The 24,029-nt window shown below is 39.2% G+C and overlaps 1 protein-coding gene across 1 annotated transcript in view; it reads right to left on the bottom strand.

Moving 5' to 3' along the window:
* The window catches only part of LOC132122977 (sodium/potassium-transporting ATPase subunit beta-3-like), a 28,076-nt gene extending 6,448 nt beyond the window's left edge, over positions 1-21,628 (bottom strand). The window contains exons 1-5 of the mRNA XM_059533516.1: positions 21,358-21,628; positions 7,160-7,288; positions 4,103-4,201; positions 1,881-2,068; positions 1,751-1,801 (exon numbers count right to left, since the gene is read on the bottom strand). Coding sequence (XP_059389499.1) covers positions 1,751-1,801; positions 1,881-2,068; positions 4,103-4,201; positions 7,160-7,288; positions 21,358-21,463 — 573 coding nt within the window. The 5' untranslated portion in view covers positions 21,464-21,628. The remainder of the gene's footprint in view (positions 1-1,750; positions 1,802-1,880; positions 2,069-4,102; positions 4,202-7,159; positions 7,289-21,357) is intronic.
* Between the last annotated feature and the right edge of the window lie 2,401 nt (positions 21,629-24,029).

Here is a 24,029-nt window from a genome sequence, read left to right as displayed (position 1 = left end):
AGTTCATTTTCACCAGGAGAGAAGCGGCAGACAGCAGAGCATATTAATCCCGCGGATTCTATACTAGTGGTGCTTGCAAGCTTTATATATATATATATATATATATATATATATATATATATATATATATATATATATATATATATATATATATATATATATATATATATATAAAAAATTTTGACCAAACAGAAATTAATTTATTCAATGACATATGAATTTTACTGTAGGCCTATATGATCTACAATGACATGAAATATGCGGATTTTTAGCCTACTAATTTTATTCTATACCTATTTAAGAAAAACCTCACAAGTAGCCTATGTTTTCATTTGCTATTACAAACAACAGCAACTGAAGCTTTATCTTGTAGAGTGTAGTCTGCTGCACTTCTCTGATCGGCGGATCCCGATCCACACCTTCCATCCCGAAAACAGGGGAAAGAGCTTCAGCTCTGTCAGTTTGGATCGTAAAACACCCTAAATAACACGAAAACCTTACAAAACTCAACACGATGTGCTTTCTGCCATCTCGGTCTACATTAACTTCTTTCTGAAACGTCAGAAATGAACCAGGCTCATGCATCAGACGAACCGTGTCTAGCTGGACATGTCTACTTTTAAAATAATCCATTTAAATAGAAAAATAATAATAATAATTTTATATTTAGGCCTATGTAATTCAAATGAAACCAACGAGAGGTGCAGTGTTTCCCGTCTGAACTCATTATCTGTAATGATGTCACACCATCACTATATTCATACTGTCATCTACAGAATTCGTGAATTCAGTTCATAATTCTAAGTAGCCTATAGCCTATAATTAAAACATTTAAAGTAGACTAATTATGGGGAAAACTTAACTTATTTTAATATAAATTTTATTATAAATGTGGGGTTAGGTTTTTCCTATTTTTTTTTTTTTTATGAATGGCCTAGAATAAAAAAAAAAATAATAATAATAATTAAAATAATAAAGTTGTCAAGTCTGCTTTGTCAATAACATGCAGCAGCTGGAAAATTATAATATTATTTTTTATTTTATTATTAATTTAATTAATTAATTAATTAATTATTATTGTTATTATTATTATTTTATCTTGCAAGCACCACTAGCAAAGAATCCGCGGGATTAATATGCTCTGCTGTCTGCCGCTTCTCTCCTGGTGAAAATGAACTGAGCTTGCTGTTGCCGCTTGTCGGTGCAGTACAGAAGGGATGAAAGGGGCGTTTCAGCGCCGCCCACACATTCAAACAAATATTAAAGCATAATCTCATTTTTTACCCACAAACAAAAATACGAAAAATCTAGCTACATTTTCGTTTTGCGTTTCTTAAACAAAACGAAAAAACGAAAATCAAACCGTTTCTCATTTATCTTTATTTATTTTTAAATAGAAAATCAAATGACCAAAAGATACACGGACCCTGAAGGTATACATCATTTCTAGAATGAGAGTGGTTAAAAGCACCAGAGACAAAGCAGTACAGCAGAAAAGCAGCAAACAGATGGAAAAGGCCAAGGGGAAGGACCCTGGAGAAACAATGGGGGGGCTGGGGCCCAACATCTTACCCACCATTAAAACTGCTGGCCCTATAGGCAGCGTGGAGAGAGACCAGACACAAACAGATGTGTGAAAATGCAAGATGGAAAGAATCACGCACATTAATTCAGACTCGCTCCATCATGTCACACTCATCCTGACATCAAACACTGAAGCTAGCAATACAAAGTGTGATTTGGGAATTACCTTGACTACACAGTTGATATGTGGGTCTCCTCGCGGCCTAAGCCCAATCACCTGCAAAGGAGTAAATACAATAAACAAACGTCCTTCTAAATCTAAAAACAGGCCTGGACGCATGCTTAAAGTTACTCACTCGATTCATCTTGACTAGGATGCACGGCCTACCCTCGGAATAACCAAAATTGCTATCAGCCAGTCCAGAGCACTGTCGTAGCATACTTCTCTTGAACTGGCAAACCTTCTTCACCTCAACCTCGTCTTGCTCAAAGTACATATCCTCGGGACAGGCCTCATTCGCCTCCTGCAGAGAGTCATTGTACGCTGAAGTAACAGATGAGAGAGAGTAGAGAGAGAGTGAGATCAAGGTGCTAAGCTGAAAATCATCAGCAGCAGTTTGACACAACTGTGTGGTTGGGAACAGTTTTTCTTGTCTACAAGTGTGGCCAATTTGAAAGTCTTTAAAAGCTCAGAATATGAAATAGCTTAAAGGCCTCCCGATTTAATTTGAGAAGCACAACATTCACGTGTTGGAGCATTTCATTTTATTGTCGAGGCAGGACATATCAAAAGTTTGTACTGTTCTTTAAATAACTTCTAGTTTAAGTTTAAAATCTTTGTTCCGTTTGAAGTCAGAATTGGGGCATTGGATCTAGAGGAGGGAGAATGACATAAAAGGAATTGTCAATAAATTAGCCTGCTAGCAGCTAGACTGCAGAGGACACCATGTTGGCTTCTCATGCGACCTACAACATCGGTCTCACTGCCATTCACAACTCCTCTCCCGTGACCTCATGAGATCATGAGATGAATCTTCAGCAATAGGTCATCCAGGCATGTTTCGTCTACTGTTTTATGAATAATACAAATACAGCCATACTACTCATTGTGAATTTCTGCAAATGTTCCAACCTGTCCTCCAACCAATACGCTCGTATAGGTCGTTTGTCCAAATCCCTGAAATACGACCCATCAGAGCGTATACTACAATTGCGCCCCTATCGTCAAAAGGTCGTTTTCATATTAATGTTTTGTACGCTTTTATTTGCACTCTGGTTTGAGTTTCGTGTAGCTCAGTTGGTAGATTATTGCGTTATACCTTGATATGTAATCATGCTATTATGGGTTTGATCCCAGGGAATGGACGTGCACGAAAATGTATATGCTCAATAAATCATAATTTAGCATGATTTCTGTTAGGGTTAGGTTTAGGGGTGGGGTTAGGTGTGGGTCATTCGAACGAATAAGCCACCTAGTAAAATATGTAGGAAATACTATGAGATCGGTGTAAAAAGCCCACACATTGCATTTAAATAAACGTGCGTTTTGATTGGTAATGACGTCATATACGTAAAATACGTCATTTCATGATGACAGACGCAACGCGATACTTTTTACGCCCGCTAGAGGGCGTTTAACTTTAAAATGTAAATATAGGTCGTAATAAGGTGCTTGCACAAACGACCTATATGGTCGTTTTTTGTTGGAGGACAGGCTCAAACGTTCGTACGTCGGGATTCTGACTTCAAGAGATGTTCTTTGCAGTCTTCCAAGAAGCAAGTAAATGTCAGACACACCACTCAACCACGATTTGCTATGTCTAATCAGTGGTTGTGTTAGGTGGAATTAGGAAAGAGCAAGTCTTTTATCGGACAGGAATGTGTGCTGCTCAGAGGCATTTACATGACTTCTATGTTTCTGGTCTATTTTTCCAGAAAAGAAAGACTTTAAATATATTGGTATTAGCAGACACACATGATCTCATAACTTATTGGCAGAGACTAAAAACCACAAGAATCCACTTTTGATGGCACAGGCTTCTTAAATGAGTCACTAATGTCACGCTTCTTGATTCTCCATTTCAAATCATTAAAATGGACTGCCTGGTTCTTGAACCATCAGCTCATGGTCTGGATCTGGTTCTGGGTCTCGATCAGGGATTTGCTCCAACCCTAATCAAACACACCTGAATAAGCTAATCAAGTCTTCACGATTGCTAGAAAGTTACAGACTGGTGGGTTTGATCAAAGCTGAAACTAAACTCTGCAGGAAACTGGACCTCAAGGGCCAGAATCCAGAACCCCTGGTCTTGATCTTAGGAGATCTAGGTTTAACTGGGTCTTGGGGAGGCTTGACATTGCTCTCAGACTTGATAAGCCTGCTATTACTTTGGGTTTTAGGAAGTCTAGTACTGGTCTGAGTCTCGGAGGGTCTTGACTCCAACACTGGTTCTGAATGGGGGGTTAGAGTATCCTCTGATTTTTTGGAGTAGGTTCAGGTGATCATGACCAAATTATACTGTGACAAGGCAAATACGTAAAGAGAGAATAAGGTATTTTAATCAGTGATGAGACTCACGCTGCAGGAACGACTCCAGGTGCTGCACATATTCGATGTATTGCTGGGGAATCGATCGGTTAAATTGAATTTCAAAGGACTTCGGCCTGATCATCAGCCCTGTGGACAAAATATGCCATGCAGATATACATGATAGAAATTGATGCAGGTTACAGCATATACATGTTATCAAAACGCTGTTTTAATGTGTGCATTTAATGTAATTTTTATGAAGTTTTCAATGCTTCAATGTTTTCAATGTAAGATTCCTTCAAAGCAGAATTCCTTCCCTTTTCACCTTCTCGACTGTTCCAGTCTTTCATGATGGCCAGACAAGGACTTGTAAACACCCTTTTCCTTAGTTACTGCCAATTTCTAGCTTTTTAAGAGCCAAGCATAACTACAAAAAAAATTATATTTACTATAAGAAACTTCAAATGGGAATTTTACAGGCTTTTAGTTTTATCAATTTTAACTACTCTTTGAAATATTAATTAAAAATGTCCTTATATTTCCAGATTTTCCATGTGGGAATTTCAGACATTAAAATAAAGCATGACCCGTTTAAAGTCCAATTCTCTCTATTAGCTAACTATTTTGCCTCAATTAACTCCTAATTTGCCGCTTATTAATAGTTAGTAAGGTAGTTAACGTATGGACTGGATTAAGGGATCTAAAATATAGTCATGCAGGAATAAGGCATTAATATGTGCTTTATTAAAACTAATAAACAGTCAGTATGCTAGTAACGTGCATGTTAATTCATAGTGACAATTGGCCCTTAAAATAAAGTGTTAGCAATGATCATTTACAGAAGCAGAATTAGATGTTTTCAAAACGACGCACTATTTCAAAGTCTCCTGTACTCATGCTCATTGTGCGTGTTTAATTATTGTATCAAAACACATCTTTTCGGTCGTAATCAATGATGTGTGCTCATTAACACCTCAAAATCTAGGTTGCAACGTCAGTGCACTGATAATTGGACACACTAAACTGCAACTTGTCTGAAATGATGTCCAACGGTGTCTGTACTGAGAACATTCTGTTACTAAAAGATGTGGAGGAGGGGGAAGAAAAAAGATCAGTGGGAGGAATAAATTGACACTTAGGGAAGGATGAATGATAGCGAGAGAGAGAGAGACCTGTGAACTGTGTCTCACTTTGCCGGGCTTAACGGCGCTCATAATCGAGCTCACTCTCATCTCAACCACTGTACACTGTAAGTGTGTGGGCTGCGGTGTGTACCACTGTATATATGTGTGTGTGTGTGTGTGTGTGTGTGGGAGGCTAATGGATGGTGTGTAAGACTGCTGAGACTGCTGTTGTGTGTTCTGATTGCAATAGAGGTAACCGTAAAAATAGCGGCAAATAAATCACATCAGCTACAAGACACCACTAGCACACATTCTGTCTGTCCTGTTACTCTCAATGTTATTCACATCAATCAAACATTTATAAATCCCAAAAATCATTTCAGAACCAGTAACTACACAACCAGATCAGAGGCAGGTACTGATCTGATTCTCTCTGCACACCATGTGCTCACTGGCAGATTTCATTTGAATGAATAAAGTTTTAGTTTTAGTCCGTGGAAACTCGCAACTCTTATTGTATAATGGTTAAAATTATAAATTATTATTTTGCTCAAATTTAATCGCGATGATTGTTGTCATTTGGGAAATTATCTTTTTTTACATTTCATCAGAAGTTGCTATTTCACCAATAAGCACAAATCAATAATATATCGACTCGTATGCTTGGTTTACTTCACCTCATCTAACCTTAGTGTACTGATTTATAACTGGACATCAATTAGAGGGTAAATTAACACCGAAGACTTTAGATATACACTCGCCCTGTTCTGAAAACTGGTGTAATAAAAACCTACTCTCAAATATTACAACAGAGTAATTCCAAACAGCATTAATGTTTCTCTTTTAAAACAATGGCAAAATGTCTTATGCCGCTCAGAGGTTGCGTAAGTAACGTTACAATCCACAACCACGATCACAAACGATACAGTCGAGATCCATGACAGAACACAGACTGGCCGAATGACACTTTCATTTCACTCCTGAAGCTTGCGTTCCCCATTTCTTTTCTGTTTACGCTTCAGTCTGATCTTTGGTTGGCCATTTCTTTCTTGAGCTGGGGCTGGAGAGGAGTCTCTCAGTTTTGTTACATTTTCTCTTAACCCCTAGATCTAAAAAGGAGAGATCGTAACAGCGTAACAGAGTCTTGTACAGCAGTCTGAAATGTTTTGGCTCCACTTTTTTCAACAAAAATAAAAAGGGTTTGGTAAAATTTGTTCTTTTAACTACATTTTAGTTTTGTCTTTTATCGTCAACAATATTTAAATGTTTATATAGTCTTTGTTATCATGTAATAACCTTATCGTCTCGTCATTGTCTCGTTTTTGTCAGGGGAAAAAACGGTTTCGGTTCGGCATAGATTTCGCTAACGAAATGAACACTAATGTGAGTCTTGCTGTGAGAACAGACAGTTTTGCTTGAACAGATCAGACGTAGGAGTGTGTACAAGTAGATAAATCTTGTGCATTGTCAGCTACCGTTTTATTTTTTTATTGTCACCTACAGACTTTTTCATGTTTGTGTCCTGCGGTGGAAACAAGCTTCCATGGCATACTATTTTTATCTCACAATTAACTTTTTTTCCTCACACTTGCAAGTTTCTCTCTCAGTTCTGGGCTTATATCTCACAATTCTGTTTAAATCTTGCAATTCTGTTTTTATCTCGCAAATGTTTATATTGCAGTTGAGTTTATATCTCAATTGTGCTGAAAAAAAAACTGAACTGTAAGATATACAAATGTAATTGTGAGAAAAAAAGTCAGAATATTGAGATTTTTAAAAACAAAAAAAAACCCGTGTCAGAAACAGGTTTTCATAGCATACAATCATACTGCTTCTACTCCTCCACTATATAATATATGTGCAGTATGTGGGTTTTCTACATATGACACATCTACATGACTTAAATCACTGGAGTGCAAAGAACCACAATTTCTGTTAATAATGCAAAAAATATATATATATAATGCAGTGGGATTGTTACCTGGATTGGCCACTCGGTCCCTATATCTGGGAGTGTGATCATTCAGCGTCTGTAGCATCACCCACATGGTGAGAGTGAACATTCCCGCCAGGAAGCCATAGAAGACCAGATAAAAGAGGAATATAAGAGCTGCAGAGAGAAGAATGACACATTAAACACGGCAGGAACGTCCCATCCATAACATTACAGACAAAGCCCATCAGGAGCAAACATGTGATTAGGGCACACAGAGTCCACATCCAGAACACTGAAAAGTCATCACGTTTTATATATGCATTTTAGATAAACACCATAAATTTGGAATCAAAAACCATGGAAAGCATTGGCTGAATGTCTGACCGGAGCAGGAGCGAGTACAGTACAGTCGTCTCTCAAACTCGGATTAAACTAGTACTGGCGCTTTACTCATCCATAACTAGACAAGGATGTGTCAGAACAGAAGGGAGGATGGGAACGAGGTGGAACTGTGAAACCAGGAATGTAACTGCTGAATGCTCTGGAGAAAAGCCAAACATATCTGCTCTTTCCCAACAGGTGGAGAAGTTAAACATACAGAGGGACTGTTAACAATCTGGGAGAATAGCAGGCAGAAATGGTAGGATCATACTTCAGCTTACAATCACAGGGAATTATATTTGCACTATTAAAATGGAGCATATTTTGGGAATGATTATCCTGATGGATTTTCATGACCGGATGTCTGATTCAAACAGGTCTAAGTGTAATTGGTTCAACTAAACTGAATGAATCACCATTTGTTTGCATTTTAAAAAGATTCGATTCACAATTCAATATTTCATTGCATATAAGGGAATTGTTACACACCTACTAATTAATGTAATGTGAAAAAGTCAGTATAATTATTATAATGAGACCTAATGAAGATCAATGTGATCAGTACAAAAAAACATGCAAATATCATTTTATTTTGCACTGAAAAAGTGATTGCGAATCTCTTGATTCCGGGGTTTGATTCAGGCTCTTCATTTTTGTGATATTCAAGCAGATTTGTCTAAATGTAGTGTTGAATGATTGAAAAAGTCATTTTTGGCCAGCGCTTTTTTTGTGACAAATTAAGCACAACAACTATAGACCATGATGAAAACTCATTCCTCCCGCTGACCAGTGAAACAGGAAATCACTGTGTTCACCTACTGTCAACACCACAGAAAGAATACACAGTACAGATATACAGTCGCTAATGCTAATGTGGAAAGAAAAAGCTAAACTAATGTCCACTGCATATGACATTATAAAGGCCAAGACAGAATCTCACCACTTGTATTTTCTTGATTCTTATAGAAAAGCTGCATAAACCTGCTAAACATGTACTGGCTACTGAAAGAATGATCAAATTAGCCAGAACTATCATAAAAAGAGCATGAAAGAGGATCTGAGACCTCTATGAATGATGGATGTTTTAATGTTATGGACATATTTGTAACTTTTTGCTTCAGATTCCATATGGACATGCATATACCTTACAATGAAGAGTTGAAAATGGAAAAGACAGAGATAAATCCCTTCAGAAACACAGGTTTATAAAGTATGATGGGAGAAAAAAAATAACTACAGACCAGTGTTATTTTAGTATCATTGAGATATTAGTATAGTTCTTATTAATATTTTGATTTTAATTTGTATTTTAAATTTATCTGAATAAATATTTTTAGCAATCTTGTCAATTTTATTATTATATTATCCCCTTTAAATGTCTACATAATTTATCTTTTATCCTTTATAGGTAGCTGAAATAAGTTTCTTTTAATTCAGTTAATGTTTTTAATTTATATAATTTAAGTGCAATGTGTCATTTTATGCTTTTAGTGAACCCTGATAGTGATAGTATGGTGTTTCTGTATATAACATTGTACTGTTTAAATGCTTTTTTTTACATACTGTGGTATTTCAGTGGTACTCCAAAGTACTTGAAGGAATGCCATGATGTTATCATATATATATATATATATATATATATATATATATATATATACATGAATCACAGATGTCCAAACAACAGCAGAGAGACACTCAGGTGTTTGTAGGTGAATGTAGCGGCTCTGAGGTCGGAGGTAAGGGAAAGAAATCCCATTTGAAGAATAAGTAAAGCAATATTAATAGCAAGAGAAAATGCTAAAATAGGGGAAGAGAAAGGCTCAGTTTAAATCATAGATGCATTTCTTCTTTGCTGATGTCTCTGAGGTGGACTCTTACTATAAATAGCATCTGTGAGAGGACAGTTTAGTGAAGGCACATCACTGGCCCATAGGGAGACAAACACACACACACACACACTTTCCGCTTCTGCTGCCTGTCATAATATTCCCCGGTGAATCAGTCTTAAAGCGTGCACCACACACCAGACGCGCAAATGAACAACCTTCATTATATTTCTCCAAAGAATTAACATGCAAAGTTCTATAAAGGGCTGATGACATGATGCCCACTTGCAAGCCATATTAGCCACCGCGGAAAATATTTCAATCATTAAACAGTTTTTCATTAAACATTTTACTACGTTACTACTTAATGAAAACTGCGTAAAAATAGCTGGCGGTCGGTGGAGCAAAGCTCTGTTTTGAGTGTGTGACGTCATGTGAAAACTATAAGCTGAACAACGAATACATTTTAAAATCTTGCCAATAACTTATAAAGCCCTGAATGGGTTAGATCCTCAATACTTGAGCGAGCTCAAATCACATTACAGTCCTTCACGTCCGGTGTGTTTTCAAAACTCAGGCAATTTGATAAATCTGTGAATATCAAAATCAAATGTGGGTGGCAGATCCTTTTGCTACTTAACTCCCAAACTCTGGAATAACCTACCTAACATTGTTCGGGAGCAGACACACTCTTGCAGTTTAAATCTAGATTAAAGACCCATCTCTTTAACCTGGCTTACACATAACTGTCACAGTGTCTGGTCTGTGTTTCCCTGGGTGTCCACTAGTGGTCTTACTTCCCCATACTCACCCCGCCGCAGGCACTACATTTCGCATAAACCTTTGTCCCATTCATCACTGTTAATTGCACACCTGTTTATTGCACTCAGCTGTCTCCACTTTCATCGTTTGCACCTGTCCATATAAACCAGCCTGTCCTCTTATGTCCTCTGTTATGACCTCTTGCCTTTTTTTAGGATGTGATTTTGGATTCCCCATTAAATACTACGATTGGATCTCTCGTTTCCTGTGTGCATTCATTACAGAAGGACTCCATCATGCCCAGATCCAGCAGTGTGGGATTTCGTATCCGTTCCCCAGCCAGCATGGAGGAGCGGAGGGGGAGGTTCCAAAACCTAATCACCCTCCGTCAAGAGGGGAGTGGGGTGGGTGGTTTGGCGCAACTATTCTGGACCATGGCGGTAGGAATGGGGTACAATGATGAGGCACTTAAAGACCTTTTTAACGCATGCCCTGTGCCTGAGTGGGAGATGAAGGAGCTGGAGATCCTGGATTTTGGGGGGTTCACCATTTACCTACAACATCGGTCTCAGTGGGATACCCCAGCCACACCTGTCTGTCCAGGTGTGATGACCGACTGTAGACCTGAGTCTCCAGACAGGAGGACCGCCAGCCCAGCGCCACAGCACAAGATGGCCACCGGCCCTGTGCCACTGCACAAGATGGCAGCCACAGGTGACCGTCCAGAGGTAAGTCAGGTCCCCACTGACCAGGTCCCTGTGGTCCCTCCAGAGTCAGGTCAAGTTACCGTTAACACTCCAGAGTCAAAGCAAGACCACAGTTAGACCTCATGAGTCAAGTCAAGTCACCAGTGTTCTTCATGGGCAAGGTCAAGTCACCAATGATCTTCATGAGCAGAGGCAAGTCACCGTTGATCTTCCTGAATGAAGTCAAGCCACAGTTGATCTTCCTGAACCCAGTCAAATTACCACGGATCTACCAGAGCCTCGTCACGTCTCTGCTGAACTACCAGAGCCTTGTCACGTCTCTGCGGAACTTCCAGAGCCTAGTCACGTCTCTGCGGAACTACCAGAGCCTCGTCACGTCTCTGCGGAACTTCCAGAGCCTCGCCACATCTCTGCGGAACTACCAGAGCCTCGTCACGTCTCTGCGGAACTACCAGAGCCTCTTCACGTCTCTGCGGAACTACCAGAGCCTCTTCACGTCTCTGCGGAACTACCAGAGCCTCGTCACGTCTCTGTGGAACTTCCAGAGCCTCGTCACGTTTCTGCGGAACTTCCAGAGCCTCGTCAAGTCTCTGCTGAACTTCCAGAGCCTCGTCACGTCTCTGCTGAACTTCCAACGTCTTTGCTGAACTACCAGAGCCTCGTCACGTCTCTGCTGAAGTACCAGAGCCTCGTCACGTCTCTGCTGAAGTACCAGAGCCTCGTCACGTCTCTGCTGAACTACCAGAGCCTCATCATGTCTCTGCTGAACTTCCAGAGCCTCGTCATGTCTCTGCGGAACTACCAGAGCCTCGTCACGTCTCTGCGGAACTACCAGAGCCTCGTCACGTCTCTGCTGAACTTCCAGAGCCTCGTCATGTCTCTGCGGAACTACCAGAGCCTCGTCACGTCTCTGCGGAACTACCAGAGCCTCGTCACGTCTCTGCTGAACTACCAAAGCCTAGTCAAGTCTCTGCTGAACTTCCAGAGCCTCGTCACGTCTCTGTGAAACTTCCAGAGCCTCGTCACGTCTCTGTGAAACTTCCAGAGCCTCGTCACGTCTCAGCAGAACTTCCTGAGTGCTTATCCTATCCTGTCATGGCCATGGAGGCCATCCATGAACTCACCGCCTGCCCTGTCATGGCCATTGAGACCATCTACCATCTCATCAGGACCATGGAGGCCACCCTTAACCTGCTCATGTTCTCTATTTCAGGCTTACCTAACCAGACTTGCTCTCCTGTGCCATCGATCCCACTGTGGTGGTCTTCTGCACCATCCCGGTGGGCTCCAGTTCCACCTGCTCCACCCTGGATTCCTGCCCTGTCAGCTCTGCCCTGGGCCCCTGAACTTTCTGTTCCCTCCTGGCCTCTTTGTTTTTGTTGTTGTTTTGTTTTTTTCCACTTCCGGTCTCTGTTTCCCTCTTTGGACCTGGCCCTCCATCCCTCCCCCTTATCCTCCACCAGACCACCTCCCTCCTGGTCTCTGTGTTCCTTGGTTTGTTCTTGTGTTCGGTGGAGCATCTGGTAGCTGCTCTTTAGAGGGCTGGGGTAATATCACAGTGTCCGGTCTGTGTTTCCCTGGGTGTCCACTAGTGGTCTCACTTCCCCATAGTCACCCCAGTGCAGGCACTACATTTCCCACAAGCCTTTGTCCCATTCGTCACTGTTAATTGCACACCTGTTTATTGCACTCAGCTGTCTCCACTTTCATCGTTTGCACCTGTCCATACAAACCAGCCTGTCTCTATCTGTTTCATGGAGTCCTTGTTTTCCGTCACCCAGCTTTCTCGTGTTCCCTTGTGTTTTTCTTGTTTCTTGTTTTCGGACTGATTTTGTTGTTATAACCTCTTGTCTGTTTTTTGGATGTGATTTTGGATTCCCCATTAAATACTGTGATTGGATCTCTCGTTTCCTGTGTGCATTCGTCACAATAACACACTAACACACTTCTAATATCCAAATCCATTAAAGGATTTTTAGGCTGCATTAATTAGGAAAACCGGGAATACTGTGCTTCTGTTGAACTCATGAACTTTGACCAGAACAGGGGTTTCATGCATTGGAATTATTTTGTCAGCCACCGAAATGAATCTTTGTCCCACTAAAGCTTTCTTTGGTCATTTTGTGTGATTTCTGGGTGATGTGACGGCGGTATAACGTACATGCTGATGACTGCGGGAGAGAACGTTTTAAAACCCAATTTCTTGAATCAAACTTCTTCACCTTCTTGGCCTTTGTATGAAAAAAAAAAGAAAAAAACATCCAATGATCTTACATGGATTTGCTTTAAAAAAAAATAGTCTTACAACAATGTTCTGACAACAGCATTAAACTAGCATTAGCTTAACAATGCATCAAAATATGACTATTTATGAGATTAACTCCATGTTTTTCTCCAAAATTAAATGACAGCATATCAGTCGAGTGCTAAAAATAACCTCAGTGACCCGATGTGAAAGAACAAAATAGCTTATTCTTATGAAAACTCACAGGATGGCTTGAACACCGATTAACAATGTGACCCTGGACTGCAAAACTAGTCTTAAGTGTCAATTATGCAATTTTTCAGACAATATGAAAAATTGCATAATTGACAATTATTTCAGATCAGACAATATTTGGCCGAGATACAACTGTTCGAAAATCTGGAATCTGAGGATTCAAAAAAATCTAAGTTGTCCAAATGAATTCTTAGCCATGCATAATACTAATTAAAAATTAAGTTTTGATATATTTACAGAAGGAAATTTACAAAATATCTTCATGGAACATGATCTTTACTTAATATCCTAATGATTTTTGGCATAAAAGAAAAATCGATAATTCTGACCCATGCAATGTTTTTTTTTTTTTTTTTTTGTCTATTGCTAAAAATATACCCCAGTGACTTAAGACTGGGTTTGTGCTCCAGGGACACATGTTTTGTTGGAATCATGTTTGGTTTTTGTGTTAATTGTCTTCATGTTTCATCAGCCGAAACGTTTCATGATACCGAAGCGAAGTCGTTTCGCTCGGTGGCCATCTTTGATCACCTCTCGGGCTGCTATTTGAGTCACACAAGCGCTCCTGTGTCTTTGAACGGGGAACATCAAATTCTGTTCAGCGCGCTTACGATTAAACTTCATATTTGATATCACCTATCAAATATGAGAAAAACGGTCTCATAAATGTTGTGCTCAAATGTAAAACTCATATTTTTCAGACTAGACCAGTCTGGTGCAGTCCTAAGTGCGTCTCAGACCGCTGGTGGTTTCTAATGCAACCGTAGATTCTAACAGCAGTAACTTTACCAAACAGTGATTGGCTCTTTTCCTCAGAAGGCGGGACTATTCTGCCATATTGTGGGTTGCATTTTCTCTCATTCATACTGTGAGCACTGTATGCCTCGGTCCATCATATGAACGTAATATGACTTATGACTTCTATAAATCTCACCTGTGGACTCTCTGCTCCCACCATGACTGAAACAGACGCTACAGGAGAGTGTTTAGTGCTCCAAAGTGCTTACATTGCCTAGGAGTACAAATTTTCTTTAAAGAGCTGAAGTAAATCCATAAGCATTCTAACTGAGCATATGTGGGCTAAAAGAACTGAGGGATGTTGTGTAGTAAAGGAAGCATACAGGAAAATTATATTCCATCTTAATGCATGATCGTGTTCATCGGCCACCACTGAGACCATTCCTGACCAAAAACACCCTTTGTGTGGGAACAGGGCAGTATCTGAGGAGATGAAGACTCTCAGACTACGGATCATGGAGCAGCAGATACTCGTCTCTGTCAGGAGGACACTCGGATCATCTCATCAGATCTCAGTCTCCATCTCCGCTCTCGCTAATGCCTCTTACATTAGAACTGACGTCACCGGGTCAATACTACTGCCAACAATAGACGTGCCTTACTAGTGTGTGTGTGTGTGTGTGTGTGTGATTCTGTGGGCTGGTTGTAAAATAAAACACTTCCACTTTCTGCTAACTAAACAACAAAAGAAGGATGAAACTATATTAATTATAGTTAATTAATAAATATATTAATTTGATCAATTCAATTTAAATGCATTTTAAACTAAATGTCCAGGATTATATGGCCAGTATTAAATGGTATTTCATTCATTAATTTAATAAATTTAATAAAATACTGAAGTTTTATTTCTGGATACAATGAAACTTTCTGATTCCAGATTTCTAGATTGAATTTCTAGATGAATAACAATTACAATTCGGCTATTTTTTAATGCAATCTTTTTCCTTTTCTTATTATAAATTTATTTTTCAAAAGGTCTTTTCGCAAAAGTCTAAGAAAATGCATAGACTTGTGGGGTATGTGTGAAATACTGTACATTAAATATGATTCCCAAGACTTAAGAAATCCTGAATCTGAAAATTGTATCCTGAAAAATGATTGTAGTTCACCTAAAGATGATCATGATCGAAAAGCAGTAGTCGACTAATTAATTTGAAATGACCAGATATTTCCACCTGTAATAGAGCAAATAAACATCCTGTTCATATACTCATATTTTCATTCTTTCTCGTTTCCATTCCCTCCAAACCAAGGAACGTACCGAACTGTGACATCTGTGTACCGTTCCACCCCTAATGGGTAAACATTTATATATAGTGTATTTATAGTCAGAATAGTCCGTTTTTTTTACTTCACAACTGTGTGTAATTTGGGGCAGGACTGAATGTCGTCACAGGAGATAAATGAAAGAGACGGATGTACAAATAAATGAATGAGACACAGTCAGATCCACATTGAAGACAGGAGACAATGAAAGCAGACAGAAGTCTTTATCTGTGGCTCCTCTCAGTTGTTGAGAAACTGAAGAACCAGATACCGTCCGCCTCCTTCTGTGCCCAGGCATGCTGGGATAAAAATACCCGGCCAGTGGGGGTTAATGTATAGGGTCCTGTATGGAGACTGTTCCTCTCAGAAGTGTGTTTTCTGTAAGCAGATATGCTTGAGCTGCATGTTCCACCACTAACTCCTGCACGGGACGTCCTTCACGTCATCAGACACCTGTTACAATGAAGACTTGTCAAAGACGCATCATAAGCACTTGGTAGAGATAAATGTGGGATGTTCACTGAATGTGAACTGCTCGAACTTTGAACAATCACAGCTTTATTTAACTGAATCATAGACCTTTATAGAAGTTTAATAAGTTGGGGATTGAAAAAAAAAACGAGTAAATACAAGTAACAGAATGCTGTATTACTTGGTTTTACTTTTTTTGCAATCATTTGTGAAATTTAATAGAATTTCTGAGCAAAAAAAAAAATTAATTGAAAACTAAAATTTTGGAAGAATGGTTTTTGCAAATGTTCCACACAGAAATCTGTTCTGTAAACCTATCGGACACATCAGATGTAGAAAATCAATAAGGATGGAGATCATCTGGATGCAAGTTTACTCCTAAAAGCCAAAAATGCAAATCTTTTTAACATGTATTTGCTTTAAAATTTGGTCTTTAGCTAAACATACTGGTGACTCATGACGCATATTTCCAACTAATCAAATGCTTGCGGAACAAGTATGCCCTCCCACCATCTCTCAGACTAGTAAAACTCTAGTAAGTAATGTTTGCAGATATTTAGGAAACAAGCTAAGTTCACTCAAAAAAACAAAGCTGTGTCAGAATGTCTGTTCTTGCTTTGGTCTGTGTGACTCCGCCCACTGCCATCACCTTACACTGGCAACTGTTCCTGTTGGGTGAACTCAAACTGGTAACCCACGTGAGCATCGAGTCTGAGGAGGAGCGGCGGGAAAATAACTCTTTCCCGTCTCAGTAGGAAATACATCAACACGAGAAGGCATTTCACCAAGATTTCTTGGTATCCTGGTATTTTACCCCCGTGTGCAGTCATCAGGGGTAAGCGTAACGGCGAGGACAGCTCGGCTCCGTTGGCGTGGTGACTCCCAGTGATGCTGAGAGGAGACCAGCTGAGACTCAAGACGTTCCTCGCTGCCAGAATCCCTCCTCCAGCGCCGGTCCCTCGGGCTAGTGCTGATTCATTCACACGCCGTCAGCTACACTTTCTCTCTTCACATTAGTAGTGATAGAATTATAACCCTTTATTACACGGCTCTGTGGATGGAATACTTGATTCTGATTGGTCGGTCGTGACATTCTGAGTATGTTATCCCTCGATAACCACCTGTAATAACACAGGCTCATCCAGGTAACAGCAGTCAGCGCTGTACTCTTGCTTGAACAGTTTTTTTCTTGGTGGAAGCTTTGTGTTTGATTAGCTAATAAAATATTAAAACAATTCAAAATGGTGTACAATTGTTTAATTATGTTATCCTGGTATCGCAGACTCGCTCTCGTTTCATACAAACCCAGATGCTGCCATTTTGCTTACGATTGTTTTGTACGTTGTAATGGATTATGAGAGAACTAACAAACTGGTAAGGTTTAAAAATTTTCGTCTTAATTCTTTTATTGCTTTAATTTTATACAACTATTAATTGTGGTGAAATGTTGTGTAATATATGCTTTCCCTGCACCGTTTCCCATAAATGTCCGTTTAGTTTGAATTTGCCGCTTGCTCACAACTGCTGTCTTCACGGAAGCTTTGCGCATTTCAACCCAAATCAATATTTTGCGTCTAATAATTTACTTATGTGGCAAGTAGCTGTGTAATAAGCAGGATCATGTACATCCAGCCGGTTGTTCTCGAGAATAAACCCTGACAGGGCGATCAGGACCCCGACCTGAAGCATGAAAGAGGAGATTTTTAACATTTTCTGAAGTAAATGGCAGTGTTTGCCGGTGCTATAGATATACTAAGACGGTTCACTCCTATTACTTATTACTTATAAAAAGAGCCGATCGCAGATTGCTAAAGTCATTGCATCACTGCAGTGGCCGTTAGAAATCAGACACTTGCGCTTTTGACTGCATGTGCATTGGCTGGTCTAGCCTGAAAAATATGCTTTTTTTAGCCCTATTTGAGCATAAGGAATAACAGTTATGGACCATTTCATTTCAGATTTTGTTGCTGATTTGAAATATGTAATTTAACTCTGAGTTCAGCAAGCAGTTTTTGACATTTCAGGATTCCCCCATTCATTTAGACAGGACTTGGTCTTGGATGACTGGAGGTTTGTAAATATGGCCACCGGGTGAACAGATTTTCCTTGAAAGAGACTAGGCTGTTACGAGGTTGCTAGGGTATTCCAGGTGGTTGCCAGCAGGTCAAAGTCAAAAGAGCCACCAAATCTTTATGACATTCTGATTCAAATATTCAACATTGGTTCCTCTATTAATTCAAGCCTATGTATTTTTTCACACAATTTATTGTCCATCAGGTATGATGTGTAAGCTATTGTGCAGACACTGCACCATTGTAAAAACTGCATGAGGTTAAACATTTAGATTAAGTGAATATTAATATATGTATATATATTAAAAATCATAAAGTTTCATAAGCAAGATTAAAAGCAATTGCACACCTCTCCTAACCACATCTATCAACTTCCACAGCAGAAAACAGAATAAAAGTGCTCCTCATGAATCATACGTAATATTCAAAGATTTCTGAATACACATGACAGCTTTGTGCCTACGGTTATGTTTATTTTCCTCTTATGTCATTTAAAACCGTGGAGCACAGCAAATGATATTTTGAGGAACGTCTCGGTTTCACACAATGAAAATGTCATTTCAACCCCAATGTATGTCAAAATATAACACACACAGTTTGGGAATGACATGAGGCCGAGTACATGACCTTTTTTTCATTTTTGAGTGAAGTAACGTATGCTTTAAAGTTGTCAATTAATTATTCCCCTCATATGAAACTTTGAAACATTATGATAGCATTATGTATGATGTGTTTTTTGGAGCTTAAAGAAATATGAACTTTTTTTAAATGCTTCAAAAACGCTGTTCCAAGGACAAATAAAATAGGAGCATTTTTAAGTGAACGGTTCCTTTAACTTATGCAGTTCCTCAATTGTGAAGCTCGAGCCAAACATGCTTGAACACACATGATCAAATCACAGGAACGGGGCAAACAGGAGCAGGACGTTTCATTGGTGAAATGCAGAAATCTCCTGTCAGAGAACAACGGATCTGTTGTTTTCATCAGTTAAACTGCTCGTGGTAAACATATCCTGAGATTCTCATGATTGGGAAGTGTTAATCTGAGCTGATCTGAAGGGACGTGCATCAGGGTGCAGACCTGTCCATTAACTCCAGTCTGATCCTTTTATCTCTCCACTAGCCATCATTCCCTCCATCACTCTCCACCTCCTCCACGTCCCTCGGGAAAAGTTCAAGCAGACCGGGAACATAAACGCCTTTTCTTACGTGTACAGTTTTTTCAATTACTTCGGACCATCGGACAAGCTTTAAAAATGTACAGGCACATTTTTATTTGGCCTTGGATACAATTTTTATGGCAGGAGGCCAGCTCTCTCACTCTCACAGAACAAAGAGATAAGAGTGTCATCCCACTTGTCTATTTAAAAAAAAAAGATTCAATTGGTCTACTTAGCAATCAATTTATGCATTTGATGGAAAAGTTAAATATAGCATTGTGACAAATGTATAGTATTAATAAGTAGTATTATATACATTTTTCATATCGTTTTAAAAACAATACGTAACTTAATATTTATACATTTGATTGTTTTATAAAATTGTATAATATATTTACAATTAACAATTATTTGTTACACTTTAATGTTTAATATGTTTCATAGTAACTTTATTATTATTATACAATTTTTCAACAAGTAATGTTTTTAATGCAAAGCATGAAATTATACAGTAATTACAGTTAAACAAGAATATATTCATGAACACTACAAGTATTTCTGCATGCATGGAAAAAAATACAAAATACTGATTGTTTATCATTTTCAACCCATTCTTACCGATACCACCAAGATTATCACACGTCATTCTTGCAATTTTGAAGAAAATGATGTTAAAAAATGTCAACCTATGAGACAAATTTAAAAGGATGAAAAGCAGATTTCACAATGGGCAAAGATACAATGCTGATATAGCAAGTGGCACAGATCAGCAGAACAACCAGCCTATTCCTCATCGTGTACAGCAATCCTAAACGCATATATATCATATTCCTCAAGGTTGGAGGCTCGATTCGTTTTAATTACATGGCTTTCCTTCACGAGGCCTACTGCTGCAGGAGCTGGAGGAGAACCGGTTTGACCTTGAGAGGAACGGGAGCTCATGCATCACAGAGGAACACCGTCCCGCTGAAGAACAGGTACTGCACCCCAGCGGGCTGTGCTCGTCTGACCCCAGGCATGCAACTGCCAGGAAACAGTTTCATGCAAAGCCGGTAGCCAAGCAACTGGGTATGTAAGAAATTGCTCCCCAACCATAATTATGGCCACTTTGCAGCTTTGAGGAGAATCTACACGCAAACTGCAGTGCGAAACGAGACCAGAGAGAACAGGAGACACGATCAAACCAGAGAAGAACAGAAGCATCTCCTCCTCGAGCTTCCTCAGTGAAGCAGTTGTGTCAAGGGATGTGGAAATTTCCTCTCATCCTCTCGAGCAGGGCTGGGAACCTAAGCAACGCTCATTTGCATATTCGAACGAATGCGGCGGCTACGTCACCACGGCCGCGAGTGATTGACAGCCGAAGCATTCCATGAGAACGCTCGCGCTGCTACTTCCGAAGTCGATTATCGCTGCGAATAATTGCAACATTCCGAACGAATGTTTTTTTGTTTTTTTTTTGTGATTGTTCTCTATTTCCCGGGGTGTTTTCTCCGAATAGGTCAAATATCAAACTAGAGACGCTAAAAGAGCTCGAGGCAGGTGTGAGGTCACGAATAACCTACAGGAGTTATATTTAACTGCAAATGATTGTCTCAGCGCATCATTTCGCATCTAATGTGTCAGGCGTGCTGTAGAAGACAGCAGTGATGACATCCAGGAAAGCTATTTATAGACTTCGAGCCTCGCGAGAAACCGCAGGAAACAAACGCGGCAGATATTGTTCAATTAAAAGCCGATCAATCACGGAAATCCGCGATGTTTGACGAGGTTTCACCTCGATTGTTTTGATTAGGCGCTAGAATTAAGTCCTAGTGCTAATACTCTGCAGCAAGCGGAGGAATCATATATACATTTAGACTAAGACTAAAGCATATTTTACTAAACGCCCTCTCTGTGGAGCTTTAACCAGGCTCTGTGATGGCTGACTTCAGGGTTCTTGAAAGAGAGGACATGCGATCGATCGATCGTCAGCGCTTTTACAGGCATCTCGTTTTACAGCTTATGGATTTGGTCTATATGACCCGTTTTAAACAGTGACATTGTTTCATAAGGCTTGGCATGCATACATCTCCAGGAATCCCGCAGATGTAATGTGTGGTGACCAGTACAGAGCCATAAATCTCCGTTTGCTGCAAGAGATCCTTTCAGTGCATTATGGAGCAATTCAGTCAAGCGCTGCAGAGGAGTAGAGTTATGCACATCTTGCGTGCCACAAAACGCACACCTAAATCACAACTCGTTTCATGTTTTTGAGGTCTGAACATGTTTTTAGCGCGTGCTGATGACACGATTACTCACCCCAGCTGCTCGCGGTGCGCCCGATGAATTCTCCCGTCCGCGGGTTGTAGATGAAATCCTTCCAACTCGACTGTTTCTCGTCAGCTTTCTCCTCTTTGTTGGCCATGGCGCGAATAAGATGAATAAACCAGTTTGAGGACGATGGTTGAGGACAAATCAAAGAAAGCGCTGATTCGGGCTCGCCACCTAGGCGTTGTGAAATAAATGGGGTGTGCAGTCTTTCCACGCGGCTCCAGGCTGCAGCGGTCCGTCCGTCGGGTTTGAAGCGCTCGGGCGCATGCGCAGTACAGCTAATGCGCCACAAAGTGCGCAAACTTCATATTTCTCAGGGTGGAGTTGAGTCCGTTTTTGAATATGCCTCTTGACTTGACAAAAAACTATAAAACTATTACCCAGGCATTTCCGCCGGGGTAAGTTGTCACAATAAGAACCTGCTTTTTAATGAGTGATTTTAGAAAATACATATTCTTAAAGTATGAAGATCGATCTAAAGTTGATCTCGCAAGTTATTTATTGACATTTCTACTAAATCTTTTAAAGAAAACCAAAACATTTTTAAAAAGAAAACCAACATGGAATAGCAATGTTTAAAAAACAAACAAAAAAAAAAACTTTATGCATGTCGTCTTTTGACTCTATTCTAACCTAAAGCCTATTATCCAGATCAGTGGTCTCCAACATGGTGCCCGCGGGCACCTGGTAGCCCGCGTGGAGACTCTGAGTCGCCCGCCGAGCACGTTCTATAAATAGCCTTAATTGTAATCTTTCTTTTTTTTTATGATAATGTTATAAAATGAGAAAATAACTATTGGTGACATTTCATATACCATTAAAATATAATAAAATAATTCAATAATTTAAAATATTTAGAATCTGCACGTCTCTCTCTCTCTCTCTCTCTGCTTCTCGTGCGCGCACCTCTCTCTCTCTCTCTCTGCGTCTCGTGCGCGCACCTCTGTTGTTCTCTCTGCGTATCGCGCGGCAGAGGAGCGGCGTTGTAATTTAGTTAAACACAGATATTATGTTGCTTTTCTAATTTTACATGCAAGTATGTAAAGTATATCATTCAGTCACTATTTCACATTTATGCCGTTGTTCTTTCTCCCTTTCCCCCCGTGATTTTGTCTATATTGCGAATATAAGACGACCCCCCATTTTTTAGGACAAAAACGCCTATTTTTAGGACAAAAAAACTTGTCTTATATTCGGGTATATACGGTAATTATATATTCAATAGTCATAATATTTAACAATATTACTGTTTGTTGTTGTATTTTTCAAAACTGGAAACTGTGTGTGTGTGTGTGTGTGTGTGTGTGTGTGTGTGTGTGTGTGTGTGTGTGTGTGTGTGTGTGCGTGTGTGTGTGTGTGTGTGCGTGTGTGTGTGTGTGTGTGTGTGTGTGTGTGTGTGTGTGTGTGCGTGTGTGTGTGTGTGTCTATATCAAACAAGTAGCCCTCAAGACTATTTTATCCCTTCAGGGAGCCCTCACTCCCAAAAAGGTTGGAGACCCCTGATCCAGATGCTCTTTTTTTATTAACCAAAAACAGAAATATACAATAATAAACATTAATTTACATAATAATGCACAGAAATAAAACATGCCAGAATGTACAAACCATTGATTGATTCATCAAAAAACTGAATATTCTTTAAAAATATGACAGGTCTTCCTTGCTTTTTTATTTATAATGTTCTCCAAACTGGTGCAGTAGTCCTTTGTCTCCTGAAGAAAGTGAATACAATTAGGCTTGGATCCTGACCATTTCTTCTTGTGTATATGAAATTTTCCCAAAATAATAAACAGTTGTACAATAAAATTAAAATTATTATTATTATTGTTTTCATTGGAATAATACATACATATATCAAAATTATTTAATTTAAATATAACATTTGTTTTCCTTCAAATGAAATTTTCCACATCCACCCAAAAAATTTTTGTGTATAAACAATTACAAAACAGATGGGCAATAGATTATTTTTCCATTGAGCAAAAATCACATGAATAATCAATCTCTAACTTAAATCTCTCTAACACACTTTTAACTGGATATATACCATGTAAAATTTTAAATGTAACCTCTTTTACTTTATTATTTAAACAGTATGCTTCACAAATACACCAAGCTTTTTTAATAACTGTTTCACCAGTTATAATATTCCTAATATGTTTATTTGTACACCTAAGTTTCGAAATATCAATATCTCCTATAAATATGCTGCCTTTAACAAATATTGCCTCAGAAGAATCACTTCCACAAGCTCTTACAAAATGTATAACTTGTTGAGGTATGGCATCAAATACAACAGCATACTCTTTTGGCGTTACTGGAAACCCAAATTTTTCCAAGAATTCACTATAATATAATAAATTACCATTTGAATTTAAGAGTTGTCTAACTAACACAATATTATTTATCCAGATGCTCTTGCAAATGCAACCATGTAGATATGACGATGATCAAAATGATGTTTTCTTGTTTCATGTAGGCCTGTATTATTATATGTATGTATTCTATATGTTCCATAGTATGGAGTCAATTTAATGCCACATGTATATACAAAAGAAAATAAAGTGCTTCAGAATGACATCTGATCTGAATATCCTTTGCCTTGATGGTACACACTGTCCCCATGACATATTTCTCATTGTATTGGTTAGAAAGTAGAA

This window comes from Carassius carassius, chromosome 41 (genome assembly GCF_963082965.1).
Source record: "Carassius carassius chromosome 41, fCarCar2.1, whole genome shotgun sequence".
In the NCBI taxonomy this organism is placed as follows: domain Eukaryota; kingdom Metazoa; phylum Chordata; class Actinopteri; order Cypriniformes; family Cyprinidae; genus Carassius; species Carassius carassius.
This window is presented reverse-complemented; position numbering and strand designations above follow the sequence as displayed.